This window comes from Dermacentor silvarum, chromosome 2 (genome assembly GCF_013339745.2).
Source record: "Dermacentor silvarum isolate Dsil-2018 chromosome 2, BIME_Dsil_1.4, whole genome shotgun sequence".
NCBI lineage: Eukaryota > Metazoa > Arthropoda > Arachnida > Ixodida > Ixodidae > Dermacentor > Dermacentor silvarum.
The window spans coordinates 223,725,777-223,742,516 of record NC_051155.1 but is presented as its reverse complement, the minus strand read 5'-3'; the positions used below and the strand labels follow the sequence as shown (position 1 = coordinate 223,742,516).

Below are 16,740 nucleotides of genomic sequence, written 5' to 3'. Positions count from 1 at the left end.
TAATAGGGTAATGCAGAAGGCTTATCAGTGCATCAGTTAGAAGTCAATATGGGTCAAAGTTAGCCGATATAAAATGCGAACCATGGCTGAACTGTTTGGACTCCGAGTTAATATTACAAGAAGCTGTGGCAACATGGAGAGCAAAGTCGTATTCTTGGCTGTGAGCTGAATAATATATAAAAAGCAGGTAAGAAAAATAGAGCACTTTCACTAAAATTCAAACAGAAACAAGGAACTTGGTTAAACAGTACAGTCTCAATTCTCACTTACCAGTCACTTTTCTATGTAGCAATACAGGCTTTTAAACATACTAGTACATATACACTGCAAGCATCAGTTTCCTTGCTGATGCTCCTTGTACACCTCTATAATGTGTCATGAGTGGTTGTCAAAGGCAGCTATATAGACTACAGCTATGTAGACTGAACTTGCCACCACACTGTCCAGTAGTGTGGCATCCACAATCACTGCTTGCCATTATTTGGGGTATGCAGACATGAATAGGCACCTCCTAACAACAACAAATGTCAATCACAGTTGCCATACAGCAAGACAGCAGCATCACAGTGCAACCCATTTGCCACTCTCATATCTGGACTTTTTCTCCTGATGGAGTTATATGCAAAAACTTGGGATTCAATACATTTACTGCCTGGATGCATAAGAATTCATAGGAAAGGTAGGCTCATGTGAACAGCCAAATGTTAAAAGCAGACAGCACACATTGGGAGCAAGAGCTTTCAACTGGATGACAGAGTAGAGGGCTAGACATCAACCAAAGGCAACAGTGAGATGAGGCAACAATCATAACAGCTCTTAAATCTTGCATGTTAAAGAGTTAACCATGTGAGAAAAAGTTCACACCTCCCAATGGCCTGGTGGACGGGGTTCACCACGGTCCCCGAGGGCTTCCGGATTGAGTGGCTGCGGCTGTGGCTGTGGTTGCGGCTGCAGCGTAGCCGGCTGCCTAGGCGGCCGGAAGGATGCCTGCTGCTGTTGACCATTCAGGAGTGCCTCTGGGTTGCCGGGTGGGGCAGCCATCAGGGGCTCAGCTGTGCCTCCTCCACGGGACCCTGCACCCAGCACCACCAGTTTTATAGAATTTCAGGCAACACACTCTGCTAGTAAAAAAAAAAAAAGCATGCTGCACAAAAACAGGCACTATTGCTGGACCAGTAGATAAAACTATTGTAAGTAGACTGAAATGTGCGTCATGAAATAGTACCAGTCTTGTGTCATTTCACAGTGCAAGAAACATCCAATGAGAACCTCCATACCCAAGTATTTGTAAACAACTGGATAATGTTACATTAAGAAATTTGTGGTGAACTGATAAGCAACATCCGGTGGAGATAGTAAGCCTGCAATGATGTGCTCGTACAGCAGCTCCGACAACGCAAGAGCCACATCTTGAGCCAATAAAACAAGCTTCACGCTGTCTGGGTCAGCTGTAGCATTTAAATTCTGGGCTGTTCTTGTGCCAGAACCAGAACATGATGAGGCATCGTAGGTGACTCCGGAATAATTCTGACCACCTGGGGTTCTTTAACATGCACCCAATGCACGGTACACAGGTGTTTTTGTATTTTGCCAACTCTAACATTACCTGATTGTGTCGAACAACAGAGATTCAGCAACATTACTCTCTATGTTTTGCATATACAGTTCCAAGACTAGAAAAGTTGTAAATGTTTAAAGTTACACCATTCTCACTGTAAACTACTTACAGCATGAATGATCTCACTGGACAAGACCTTACTATGTTCCTGCAATACAGTACTAAACGTGACCTATGGTTAGTTCATGCAATAAGTCATTTCTCATCTACCCACCACAAAATGATTTGATTTTAAACTTCGAGGAACAAAGCTGTCTTAATGTACCAGTTATTGAACCTCAAGTCACAACCACAAAAGTGATAGGATGACTATATGTTGAACTTCTCCAAATATAGTGCATAGTTTGCATATCGGTAAGGTTTATGATAAACATAATAAGCATCAGAATAGTGTGTGACATGTTGACATGAAATGACAATAAATGAGTAAGCTGTACCATATGCTCAGAAAATACAGATTCTGTTCTACATGTCAACGTGCACTAATTAAAAATTAAATTATGGGGTTTTACGTGCCACAACCACGATCTGATTATGAGGCACGCCGTAGTGGGGGACTCCGGAAATTTGGACCACCTGGGGTTCTTTAACATGCACCTAAATCTAAGTACACGGGTGTTTTTGCATTTCACCCCCATCGCACTTACAGCACTTACAAGAGTGCCTACCAATTGAACAAATGTTTCATCACTGAAGCACAGAAGACATGGGTACACAAGAACATTTTCTTCAGTAAACTATTTGTGTACTTTATTTTATCGCACAATTCTACAATCTCTACCTTGCAAAATATTTTTTTTAAAGTTGACAAGGTTGGAATTTGAGGAAATACCAGAGCGCAATTTAAATTTCATTAACTTCACTCACCAGTGCTTGCTATGGCAGGCATCGAGTCACACTCTGTGTCACAGGCCAGCGAACCTGAAAGATATTGAAAATGGTAAAAACATATGTGAACAAAAGCAACGAACTTGGTAAATAAACTTGGGAAATAAACTTATGGGTGAATATCCTGGTCAAAAAGCTGAAATACGGGTAAAAAAAGCAGCTTAATTTTGCTACTATGTGACACCACAAAAAAGTGCCATTGTTGATAGCACAGATGTCTAATCGCAAACAGAGACCACACATTTGGCTGCTGCAATTTTGTCACGATACCTGCTCCTTCATGTTGCATTTTGAATCACGCACCTCTCCGACATGAATGAAGTCTAATTATACACGGTCATCTTTCCTGCACCTGACATCAGCACAACTTCTAAAATAACAATGGCCATTGAACCCATAATCATAAATTTGTCTGTGTCACACCAAGGTTAGCCCCACCACTAAAACTTCAGAATTTTTGAAAGAATGATCCACTGCTAATGATATCAGATTTTTAAATGCTGCTATTCCCGATCAGCATCTTTAAATGCAAGTGAATGAGAAGGTCACCCCTTAAATATAAATTGTGTACAACTACTCATTAACACTTCTACAGCTAAAGTTACTAGTTACAAAATAAACACGTAAGCACCAGTACACGAGAGAATGCAATGAACACATACTCAGTTTATACTCCTAGTCTTACTACAACTACACGCTTCACTGGAACAAAATTTTCACTCTACTAATATCAGAACTAAGGCAATACTAAGTTGCATGCTTTCAAATTTGGAATACTGGAATCAATTCACTTATTCCAAATAATGGAAGCATTTAAAAAAATATAATGTCTGACATATTCAAGTGTTGCCCTCATACAGCAAATTCGAGTGTTTTATCTATTAGTTTGTATTTAATAAAATTACAAATCACCCGGAATCTACCCATGCTCAACATGCCACTTATTTTCTTCCCAGTGCAGTTTATAAAAACTCAAACTTCCTAATTATTGCAACACTACAGATCAGTTCTGAAGACATCAGCATGAGTTCCAAACATGGCTATGACACGCATAGCATGCGAAACTCGGCACAAGTAGGGTAGCAGAAACAGAAGTCATGATTTATTAATAACACGTAATTGACATGAGCAACTTCATGTTGCATATGTGTAGCATCTGCATTTACATTCTTCACAGTGCTATGATGCCACATGAAGCACCTAGATAATGTTAAAAAGCAATCAATGACCATTAAGCACAATAAGCCTATTAAAAAGCACCAGCACCAGGAATTCTAAAGCACGGTTCATTATAAGCAATGGCATCTGCATTATCCTGAACAACAAAAAGCACCCAATGCCTTAGCACCTGAATACAGCTTGATCTTAATTTCATATGAATTTATGCTTCTGAATAAAATTTTGTTTTCTACAACAAGCACATAAAATCTGATTGCTTCATCCACTCCCGTTGCAGTTTTCAAGATTGCTATGAACTACCTTTACATGATCGCATAGCCGTAAGAACCTAGTTGACATTTCTCTGCAGTGCATTGGCCCCAACTCACAAAAAATATTGACATTTCTTATGACCACCAACAACAACGTCACTCAGGCTTGAATATCAGCAAACACTGCACAGCTGGCTCAAAAATGACAAACAACAGATCGTGATATTCTTGAGCATATAAGAAAACAGACCTAAGACCACATGCTGCTGCTAGCTCTGTGCAGAATGACAGCATACTAAATGAATAAAAACAAACAAAAGTACTCGCACAGATAGCACAATACCAAAGCGCGGAGAGCAGTTTATAGTTTTTGAGTCCATCTTCACAAGAATGAATTACATATCTGCCAAAATGGAACAACTAAGCTTAACAACAGCTACAGTGCAATTTCTGGCCATGTAATCATGGCCAAATTCCAGCTTAGTGGGTAGCCAGAAATAGCTACTGTATCAACTAACATTCAATATAACCTAGAACGAGAGGAACAACTAACTGTCACCACAAGCCATAACAGCAGATGATGAAAGCTGCCCATGTCTACGCTTACATATTACACGTTCCTGTCAGATAGACTGCCCAAGACATAACTCGCTAAAAGAATGCAGATGGAAACAGACAATGAGATATTGACAATGACATAAGCAGCAATTTAGAGTGATTTACCCATAACTACATATTAATCACACAGCGGAACACAATATAACATAGGTGGACAAGCAACAGTCGAATAATATTGTACAGCAGAGTGGACATCACTTATCAATTCATCTTTTTTCTCTCTAAGTAGCCTAATTCCATTATATTTTTTTTCAGTCTGAGCTATATCTTTTCATGGCAATAATGTCTATCAGCGAGTAGTAGCTAGGTAAAAAATTAAGCATTCAGAAGTAACCTACCTGCATGATAAAACAAGAGAGGGGAAAAAGCACAATAGTGTGCAACTGGCACGACCACATGCATTCAGAAATATAACGAATAGGCTGTGACATGGGATGTACACGTGGCCTTGTAAGCCGATGCCGGCCAGCCGCTTTCTCTTCGGGAAGAGATAAGACAAAACTGCTCAGCTCTTGCAACTGGCTCAATGTCAGCCCCAACTTGTCAGAGCGAGCGCGTACACTTCTTTCAAAGAGCAGCAGTTTTTCTGATAAAAACGAAACAGAAATGTCAAGCGGACAACGAACATGCACTGAACCAGACCAGAAGACCATGACTAAGCATTAAGCTCTGAACGACAGTTTCATGTCGATAGCAACCAAATTTTGGCCAATGCTGCCCAAATGAATACCATGACTTTTGCTACTTGCATGACATTTTAAATTGAAATTAGTACAGCCTGACAACGAAACATATGGACTACAGAAGACCCAACGAATGAGAGAGTCCCTGAGGTATACCAAAATGGATGTACAAGTTCAGGATGCACCGAGAAAGTTGTGTACAGAGGCAGGTTTCCCACAAAGAAGGCAGGCTTGGTATTGAAATGAATGTAATGCTAACATGCTACAACTTTCAACTTTCCATCTCCATTGTGGCGGATTCACATGCTACTTGCGAGAGAAGATTTCAACAACAGATGTATCTACTAGCATCAAACACGCCAACTGCCAAGCAATGACAGGTTACCAATTGCCATTTAGCTTTATTTACCAATGTGTTTTATTGATTTACCAAATGACAGCCTTAACTCTGCTCAGCTCAGACACCCCAATGTAATGTAAACACCAGGTGTATTTAGTTCAGATACAGAATCCCAAGCATAGTCGCTTTGTGATTGCCATAAAGAGCCATAATGGTTCCCCATGCTGGCCGATATCAAGGAAAATTGTCTTATCTATACTATAGTTACACCTGAAATCGGCATCAAAATGTGAAAAAAAAAAAAAAAGCAGCTAAGTGCTTATGTAATATTTGGTATATTTCAACAGGCAGCAGCACTCCAATAGAGCAAAGTTATCAAATAAGGTTAATTAGACATACAGAAATGCGGAAGAAAAAATTCAGCCATGTGCCGAGTGCGACCCAAATTCGTGCCCTTCAGAGAGCGTTCTACATGTGTTGTCCACTAGGGAAAATATTTCTGACCAAAGTGTTCACAACAGCACTGGTTTAGTCAACCTGTCATACTAAGCCCTTAGCTACATGAAGTCAAATACCACAAATAATCCAAGCCACGAGATCAAGACTATAGATGTACAGTCTGTTTCACACTTAGGGGAAAACTCGGAGCGCATTGCAAGGCACTCCAAATTTTCCCCTAAGTGTGAAACAGACTAAACAATAAAACATCTCTTGTCTCAGCAGCTCATGAACACACTGGAGGCCAAGAATGAAGACTTAACACAAACCTGTTGAAGTAGCAGAAGCTTAAAAAGAAAAAAAAAAAAAGAAAGGGCCGGAGGATACCCTCAAGGTTTGAAAAATTGAACGGCTTAATCTGCAGCATCTTGTTACAAACCAGTTTCTGGTTTCAATTACGGTGTTTTCGCTTGAAAGTGCTACAAAGTTCTTCAGGTATAGTGGCTATATGAATTTTGAGTTCTTCAGGTATGGTGGCTTCATGAATTTTGAGTGCATCATTCGAACATTGGTTTAATATCTAAGTTTCACTCAAGGTGTGTTGCATGTAAGTATGCAAATGAAAAAGCATCTCACAGGCATATTTATCTTTATTCAAGCAAAGTGGAGACTCATGCAACAATAGGATCCAATTATTTATATTTCATAGCTGCTCTCTGATGCTGTCATCCACATGCATCAATTATCACACACACAGGCAATACATCTAAGCTGCACAACCACATGCTGTGTTCCATAAATCATGACTATAACAAGTTCAAGACACCTTGGAACTAATATTGTGCTGAAACTTTTGTGCTTCACACAAGATAGACCCTAAATTAAACCATGCATCTACACCATCTTCAAACTACTTTCACTTTCCCTTCTCGAATGTGACATATACAAGTTCTGCATAAAAGTATTATGGGCTAATGAACTAATCAATATGCATTTAGCGGCCTCGATGACAAACGTTACAGTCCTGTGTCATATGGCAGAACACAAGCCGGCACAGGAGTTCTTGGTACGACCTCAGGTTAAAATTTCCTGTCATCGACCTCCAACACTAACGAATATTGACAGAGATCATGAAAAATTACCCGTGTTGCGACTTGCGATGTCATTAACATATTGGGGTGAAATGTTAATCGAACAAATGTGCTAGTACGGCGTACTTCTCGCGCTTCTTTCCAAGTACTTGGAAGTAAAATTACGGACACTCTTTACAGCGTAGCATCAGGCCGCATCAAGATCTCAATACACAAGAACACAAGGTTTGTTTATAGTTTGTTTATACTTTAAAGTGAGAGAGTTGTAGCGCCACATTCCTGACAGATATGAGCTACGGAAAGAAACACTTAAAAAAAAAATCGCGTCCTCGGTAGCACCTTCACTAGACACGAGCCAGCGGATCCGAGCAATTTATCGGTTGTCCGAAGAACGGGAGACCGAATAGAAGCCCATTCCATTAGGAAAGGGCCACGACGCCGTGGCCCACAGTAAAGGAACACGCGAACAGTAGGAGGGCCTCGAATCGTCGATTCCAAGTGACCACACAGTCGCGCGCCGAAGATTATTGCACGAGCCGCGCTTGTTTTTCCCGCAGCGTTCGGAACGCGTCACGTTCAGGCAGCGTTCCAAGAAGAGCGAACGTGAACGGGGCGATACGTGGTTGCGCGCAGACTTGCCACGCTTATGCGCTGACGGTGGCACTCCGTGTCCCGCAAGATGCGATCACATAGAAAAGTAAGGGGGGGAAAAAGTGGGAGTGACGACCGATCGCACGCCCTCGGCCAGGCATTCCCCGACCGCGGGGATCGTGCGGAACGGTCGCCAGGAACCACAGGGCACGCGGACAGGCGACGAATTCGAATGTCAAGCGGTTCGCGGCCAGAAACGTCAAACACGTCAGCGAAACGCCGCGCACACAGTCGCGGCCCATGAGCCGCAAGTGTCAAGGGGGGGGTTCTCTCTCGTCGTGGCCTGAAAACAGCTGACGCCGTCCGCGGCGGCTATGTTCGACACACCACAATGTCACACACAATGATCGGGCCGAACTGCGAATACAAATTTGGGAGCGACAACCCGCTGGCCATATCTAATCGGGAAAGAGGGAATAAAAGAGAAAGAAAAACGTTACCTCATACTTGTGGGCAACATTCATCGCCGAGAGGCATATTGACACTCCGTCTGGAACTTTGTCGGCATCTGGCACGGGTGAAAACACGCCAGACAAACGTCGGAAGTGATTCTACGCCGGAACAATCGGCTCGGAAGCGAATTCCGAAGGCCCCAACACAAATGTGGGCCGAAATATCACGGCGCGACCGCAGTAGCACTTTGACGTGTACGCTGCCTGGATACGAAACTAACTCATGACGTCAACGTTCTTTCTCTTTTTCTTTGCTCCGCGTTTTGGCATTCCGCTATTGGTAAATTTCGTTCTTCTTCGGTATTTTCTTCGCGGCAAGCACTTAATTTTCTTAATCCCGTTCAAATTTGACCTTTTTATTTGGCAGAAAAGTCGAGAAATGCTCGCCGCAGTGCGAACGTGTAAATAAAAAAGCAAGAAAGAACCAAACAGACCTAGTGAAGGCAAACCACGACCAAGGCATCCCTGACATCACTGCGGGGTCAGAGAACTGAAAACCGGAACCTACGTGGCGCGCATGAAGGCGGTCCGAGGATGGCAGCTGAAGTGTCACAAAACATTTCCAGCCACCTGCTTTGTAGGGCACTCGGATTTCAAGTCACATGTGTTCGACGCTTCACTGAATGTAGCTCACGTAAACGGCATATATATGATCCTTCCGAACGGGACAATTAAGCGACTCGCGTCTTTAAAACGTGTAGCATATACTGTTCTCAGTGCACACGTAACGAACAGAGAAGAATCGCACGTTATACAAGCGGCGTAGCCAAGCCCTCCTCGATAACGTCAACACCTTGACAACGTACGCTTTCTTTTTTTTTCCTACTACGACTACAGAAACTGTATCATCAGAACAGTGCTCGAGGTATTGCATCCCGTTATGAAAGGTTTGTTCAGAATGCACAGCATTAGTTGCGGTCGACGTCCTGTAGAAGAAAGGCAGACTAAAAACAACATCGCTACGTTTTGAATAAGGTTATCAGCAGCGAAGCACGTCGGTGAGCCACCGCACGTAGCAGCCCCTCCCACATTCCGCACTTGGGCGCGAAATTTGAATCGCCACTTACTGTACACGGATCGCGCGCAGACTAGATACCATAGGCGCCGACTACAGGGAGGCTCCGGGGCTCGAGCCCTCTCCGAAGTTTCCCGGGGGGGGGGGGGGGGGGGGTCATTACCAGAGTCCTCTTACCCAAACCGTTTATGGTTTCTTTTGAGTTGCCTCTACATTTTCCCTTAAAATGTTATTGTGGCTAAAAGCTAACTGCATCATTGTTGACGTGGACGTGCACGGCTTTTATTCATAAGTTCGCTTTATTTCTGAAAATCCTGGCAATAGGAAAACAAGCGCATTAAGCCCGTTTCACATGGTGCGATTTTGCAGTGCGTTTTTCGCAGATGCGAAATTTGCAATCCCGTTTCACATGGATCGACGGCAGCTGCGTTTTTCGCATACTCGTTAGGCATTCTGACTGGCGATTACGTATGAGCGAGCCGCCTCCTATTGGTCGTCTGTTTCCACCGCTACAGTGGCTACCAACGCATCTGCGTTTTTCGCAGAGAAGTTCAGCACGCCGAACATCGAAAAAACGCACGCACGAAGGGTCCAGCGGCCTATTTTCCGCAGCTGCGAATTCGCACGTGCGAATTCGCAGACAAAATCGCACCATGTGAAACGGGCTTTAGAAGCACCAATGGCGGCTTCCTCATCCGTATTTTCTCCCCCCCCCCCCCCCCCCTTCAAGATGTTATTTTAATTTCCAGTGTGAACACCATGAACAGACACATTATATTTCAATGTGTACACAGGACAAAATTTATGACATTTTGAATAAGAAAGAGGTAGCCAACTAAAAATTATTTCTAATGATATGGATAGCCTATATGTCTAGAGAATCAATATGTTGCTGTATGTTCAACTCGCTACAAATTGCTTTGCGCACTTTTTTGACACTGAAAAAGACCTGCAGACTTCAGTGACCCCTTCGGCAGAGTCTCTTATCAACGGTGTGTGAAATGCACGTGAATGATATGTGCCTCAGCATTGCTTCTCTTTCCAGTAGGTAATGCTAGCGACTCATGAAAAAAAGACAATAATTTGCAACATTTATTGGGGATGGAAACATCGCAACGTGCATGCAGAGGCCATAAATATTAATTATCCCGTTAATTATCTCGTCCAACCTATTGTGGTTCCCACTGACCGCCGCTGTCACGCTGCCGAGATTGTCCACGTCTCTCGCATGAAGCCTTTCACGAGGCGTTCGCCGCCCCTTTAAGTTGCGGCCAGGCTGGCCGCTCGCACGCGGGGGAAATTAGTGTGGGCATTTCTCAGTCACTTCTTCGTTGGCTGCACATGTTCATCATCATATCGGCTTCTTCGTCTTCATCGCTTGTGGGGACTCATCTTGAGACTGATCTGTGCCTTGAGTGTGATCGGTCCGCCACGTCTTCGCGGCGCATTAAAGGTCGTGTTAACGCTACGTCGCAATATAATTAACTTAGTAACCGAAGTGAGGCCAAGCCGGATTCACTCGAAATAAGAATCAATAGCAGTCATGCGCAGCAGAGCCTCTTACCGTATAAGTCCGTGTGAGTGCCGCACCCCCAACTTGAAAGCAAATATGTTTTTTTTTAAATCCAACCGAGAAGCAATCGCGTGCAGCGCGATTCCGATCGCGCTCTACTGCGAATTTTCCCGCGCAGCGTACTTTCGCGCGTGGCAACTACAAAAAAAAAAAAAAAAAAAAAAAAAAAAAAGGTCGGTTATAACTTAAGACAGGAGAAGCGCCCTGCCCTGACCACTGAAGCGCAGCAGCCGATTTCCACCACGACTAAAGAAGTAGTCCCGCTGACGCGACTCGGCCTAGCTCGAAGCGCGGGCTGCCAGGTCCTCCGTCAGCGGGGTCACCGGCCGTCCGGCTCATGACGTTAGTCTAGAGTGCACGCCTATTGGTGGATGCTCGTGTGCATCCGCCTTTGAGGGGCAAATGCCGCTGCCTTCTAAAGTTGTACACGACTATAGATGGCGAGAGGAGCCGATCGCGGAGGTTTACAGCGGATTTCATACTCGTAGTTGGAAAAATTAGATAAAATGGCCCGGTCCCTTGTAAGGCTCGTCAAATTGCGGCAAAAAGTGCGGCCCTCACACGAGTCTGTACGTTGGGTATATCGCCTATATTAATTGTAACATTTACTCACTAATTAAAATAACAAAGATCGTGCAATACACGGACCATGTAAACCTGTAAATATCCCGCTGGATGACCACGAGCAGTCGTTATATCACAATGCTGGCATTATGATGAACGCCGGTAGCGGGGGCGAACGGTTCGTACAGCCACGCGATTCACCGCGACTCCAAAAATTAGATTCATCATCAGCTGCAATATTTTTATGTACACTACAGAACGGCTTCTTTCAGCGATCTCCAATTACCCTGTCTCTTAACTTATAGGCTATGCGATCTGCAACACTTGAGGCGCTGAAAAACATCCCAAGAAGAAAGACAGCGCGCATGAAGTTAGCAGCCATCCCTACTCGCCCTTGATCATTTCTCGCACCCGTAGTGTATACGGGTCGCTCACTCATATGACTTTTGGACTTTATACGGAATAACACTAGGCGCGCGGAGAGAAGGGACAGCGCACGCGAAGGGACCAGCCATCTCGGATGGCCCAAGCTTGGACTCGGCGCAGATTAACTCCAAAATGGAGCGCGTGACCCACATATATGTATAGCAGAGGCAGGAAAAGTAGGAGTTGAGGACCCGCGTGTTCTAGCCGCTAGGCGAAAGAAGACTCCACGCCGCTATCAAGAAGGTTCCTCAGCTCACGTGTTTCCATCAGCGAGTGACATGTATACCGCCAGAGGTTCTATGAAGTACTTGACACAGGGCTGTCTTCGTTAAACAACAGGTATCCACCTAATATGTGGCAGCGTAAGTCCCACATTGAGCAGCTTGCCATAGGGAAGGAAGACGAAGCATATATAACATACTTCATACGGCGATGACCTTGAACCAGGACGCCTGATTTTGCACAGAAAAATGTTGATTGACATTTTAAGCCAGCGAAGGTCGGCATCATTGCACACATTTGGCGTCGTCGTGCACATGTTTACGGGGGGCAAGGGCGAACACCTGCGAAACATTTTGCAGGAAATTACCAAGCTAAAAAAATTGCGTTGGCCATACCGGTCTCGTCGACCACATCCGAGAGGTCCTTTTCTTGCCTTCGGCGACTGAAAATGTACTTGCGGTCGACGACTGGACAAGCCCGTTTGAACCATCTGGCAATTTTGCACGCCCACAAAGAACTCTCCCGCAAAATCAATTTGGATAAAATTGCCGATGACTTCATTTCCAGATCAAGTGCCCGAGCGAACACTTTTTCAATGATGGTGAAATCATCGCATCAGACAACGAACTGATGTCTTTAATAGAAGAGAGAAAGGTGGCAACTTACAAGTCAAAGCAAACCACCTGGCTTAGAAAACAACGCAAAAAGTTATAGAAAGGAACGAAAATAGGGTCCCTAACCACGCAAGCAGAGTGAGGCCATTTGGGTAAGAAAAGACGCGTGGTTGTGCTATTTGTAAAACTCCCTAGTCTATCTGTGCATTTTCCTTATTAATTTTTATTCGTGGTGTGCTGCATTTGCCTCAATAACAAAATCCACGTTGTTCCTAAATTTGCTATCGAGTCCATTCGCGCTTCTCAGATATCGCTGTCTTATTTATTTATTTTGTTAACATGTTTATTTATTTGGGCACCTGATAGTGTTTACTCTATAATCCTTTGTTCTGCCTCCGGAAAATAAACGAAACCAGTGGCATAAGGCATGCTTTGACATATAATGAAACTATGGCGTTATGGAACCACATTATACTTATGCTAATAATTCTAGTCATAAGTTGTGTTCAGAAATTGTTATATATCGTTTAATGTTTATATATGTTATGTCTTATCTTCTCAATAACTGACCTTTCGCCAGAAAAATATTCCTTGATTGTATCTTTTGTATTAAATCTTATACAAGGCGTTACATTGCTTTTTTATAGATGTGTACTTGAGCGTCGTAATACTCACAAAACCCATGTATCTCCCGAACGTGTTTAACCGAATCCGCTTGTCGCATGGTTCAACCAAGAGACGCCAGAGTATATATATATACATGCGCGGCGTTCGGGTAGCTGGTCAGAATCATGTTAGAATTTTTTGAACCAGTTTTGATCAATTCTGCACTTGTTTTGACCCTATATTGAGCACTGTTTTTGAGCGTGATCACGCGACAGACGCCGACAGCCCGGGCCCCTATGAAGTGCTTCACACTTTAAATGATCTCCACGATGTAGTACTTTCCAGTGGCGCACCAACTATTTCTCGAGTGGAGGGGCAATCTGCAAAGGATTTGATCTCTCTGTCTAGAAGCGACAATCTATTTCGGCGTACCAGCCAGGAACCGGACTATGCTATATAGATACATACATTGCAAATCACTACTACAATAAGTGAAAGAGCCTGGAAATTCGTCTGTTAGTTATTTACAAAAAAAGACATAACATGTGTGCTACCTTGCAGAATTACAACCCAATTTCCAGCGAAGCTTTTTCTTTCGAACAGTTGCAATAAAAGTTTCCTGTAATTATATCGCATATAGTTTAAAAAGTTGCGTGTGTATGGCTGTTCCGTTTGAAACCTTGCCCGCGTGTAATGATTTGAAGCACTTCTTTCTGGTTTTTAGACAGCCAGTAATTCAACAACACACTTGTTACTTCGCCTTAACATTTATCATCGTATAACACTCTAGAGTAGAGCACTGCACGGGCCCGGGCCCGGCCCGTCCGAAGCGTTTTTCGGCGGGCTCGGGCCAGGCCCGGGCTTGAAGCCACGGGCTCGGGCCGGACTCGGGCCGGACTCGGGCCCACTCATTAAAGGGCCTAAGTCGGGCCTTCGAGCACACGCAAACTTTATGCATTGGATAATTCAAGGCATTCTGTGCCAAGCTGAAGTGACGTGCAAATAGCTGGCTCTTAGGATACCTTAGCGCAGAAAACAGGATAACAGATGAAGTTCGAATTTTTTTCTTTTCCACAAAAACGAACATTGATTGTTTCCACGCCAGGAAAAATAAATTTTACAAAAAACCGCTCTTCAACCATTTGCGCTTCAACCGCTTTTGCGATTGCAATATGACCACTATCGATACTTATATTATTCTAGCGCTAACGCAAGGAACGCCTCAGTTAAAAGCGAAACTATGCACAGATTATATTTACAGCAGCGGTTGCAGCGGTTGCAGCGCTGACCGGTTGGATTCACAACGCGAGCCCAGTTCAAGAGACCAAATACAACACGCGTGTAGCATAATCCCCCGGCGGCAGAAGCGACGTCTCGGAGCGTCTAAATGTCATCACTAGGAAGGTGATACTTCTTCAGTCGTGTGACGTGCACGATATCACTGGACTGGGAAGCAGGTGGAGTGTCAGGGGCGATTTCGTAGGTGACGGGAGTCACGGCACGAAACACTCGGATGGGCCTGTGTAGCGAGACAGCAGTTTTTCTGACAGGCCGACCTGACGGGACGGAGACCACAGAAGCACCAAAGAACCAGGCGCGAAGTGCACGTCTTGGTGTCGCCGGTCGTACAAAGGCCTTTGACTCTCTTGGTAGTTCAGAAGGCGAACACGGGCAGTTTCCCTTGCGTGGGCAGCGCGGGCGATGGCGTCAGCTGCATATTCACTGGTGGGACCGGTGCCGTGTGAACAGGGCGGGTTGTGTCGAGGGGCAGTGCTGGTTCTCGGCCGAACAGAAGGAAAAATGGGGAATAACCGGCCGTGTCGTGGAGCGAGGAATTATACGCAAACGTGACAAACGGTAGAGCGAGGTCCCAGTCAGTGTGGTCTGAAGAGACATACTTCGCGAGCATGTCTGTGAGAGTGCGATTCAGACGTTCCGTGAGGCCATTTGTTTGCGGATGGTGTGACGTGGATAGCTTGTGCCTCGTTGCACAGGACTGCAGGATATCTGCGATAACTTTTGATAGGAATGTCCGGCCACGGTCTGTGAGAAGTTGTCGTGGAGCTCCATGTAATAAAATCACGTCGCGCGGAAGAAAATCGGCGACATCTGTGGCGCAGCTTGTTGGAAGCGCTCGGGTGATGGCCTAGCGCGTGGCGTAATCAGTGGCCACAGCGATTCACCTGTTCCCAAAGGTAGAGGAAAAGGGCCAAGTCCAAACCAACCCGAAAAAATGGCTCCGCGGGAATGTCGAATGGTTGAAGGTACCCGGCAGAAAAACGAATTCGCCTTTTACAGGTATTTATAGACGGGAGCACCCGAGCTATAAAGCTTCCTCTTAAATCTGTATTTGATCAACACGCATTTGGCGTTGCACATAAACTTGGCGTATTATTCCCTTATGTTCGCAAAATTTGACCTCAATTGATGTTGCATGTAACTATGCGAGCGCAGCCTTCTAATTTCTACACCACTCGTAACGCCGACTAATAACCCTATGGGCAACTTGCATACCTATTCTACTGAAAAAGGCAATTTTTTTGGAATGACCCTAATTTTGCCCAGATATAAACAAGATGTTTTGCCTAGCTCACTACCGCTGCAATTCGGGCCTGTTGGTATTCCATGGTTAATGATATTGAATAGCGCAAGTACGTGAGAAGAATACAAGTTTAGCTCACCTAGGACATGAAGAAACAAACTGCGAATCTCCTATGATGCACGAAAACACATGGAAAAACGACGGTTCAGTAATTATCTGCAACACTTGGATTTAAAGCAGGAAAGGGAATGTTTCTCAACGTATCCCGCTTAAAATTCTGATATCTTCACGGAATTTCAAGTACGCATTTTGTGCTGTTGTTTTAGGAGTCTGGGAAACATTTTGATTAGCGGCAGTATACGTATGACACCCTGGAACGCTTCAATGAGTATCTTTCTACAAAGGCTGTAATGAGCGTATACAGAGAATAAACAGTTATCGTTCTTCACTCAGAACATTGCTTCGTACTTCGAATCAAGCTAAACACAGTGTCCCGCATAGTTTCACGATGGTACCGAAGGAAAACCACTAATTGACTTGTATAACGCATAAAAATAAGGAAAAAGAGAGTATTCACGCCTGTTTTCAGATCACATAAGCAACCTACACAGTTGAAGTTTTCAGTACATGTCCCCCAAAAGTGGCCTTCATTTCTTCAAAGTATGAAATGTCTGCTGTTGTTGCTCCGGCCGAGCAACAAGTAATAGTGTAGCTCTTAAGAGCCTGAAAATGACATCGACAGAGTCAGAAGTGACAAATTCTTTTAGAAAAAAAAAAAAAAAAAACAAGTCGGCATTCTATTGGCATTGAAATGGCTTTGCACGTTCGACAAAGGTTATTTACACGAACATATCTTCGATAAGTCGGCATTACACAATGAAATTCAACAGTTATACGTGTAAGAAGTTTCAATAGATTTTTGATGGTGCTAAGATACTGAGACCGCAACGCTATGTAGGCTATCTCTGG

The 16,740-nt window shown here is 44.1% G+C and overlaps 1 protein-coding gene across 1 annotated transcript in view; it reads right to left on the bottom strand.

Annotated features, from left to right (window-relative positions):
* LOC119440728 (fibronectin type-III domain-containing protein 3A-like) overlaps positions 1-16,740 on the bottom strand; it is an 83,407-nt gene that overhangs the window by 59,722 nt on the left and 6,945 nt on the right. Inside the window, 2 exon segments of the mRNA XM_049663028.1 lie at positions 865-1,073; positions 2,486-2,539. Of these exon segments, the coding sequence (XP_049518985.1) occupies positions 865-1,073; positions 2,486-2,539 (263 nt within the window).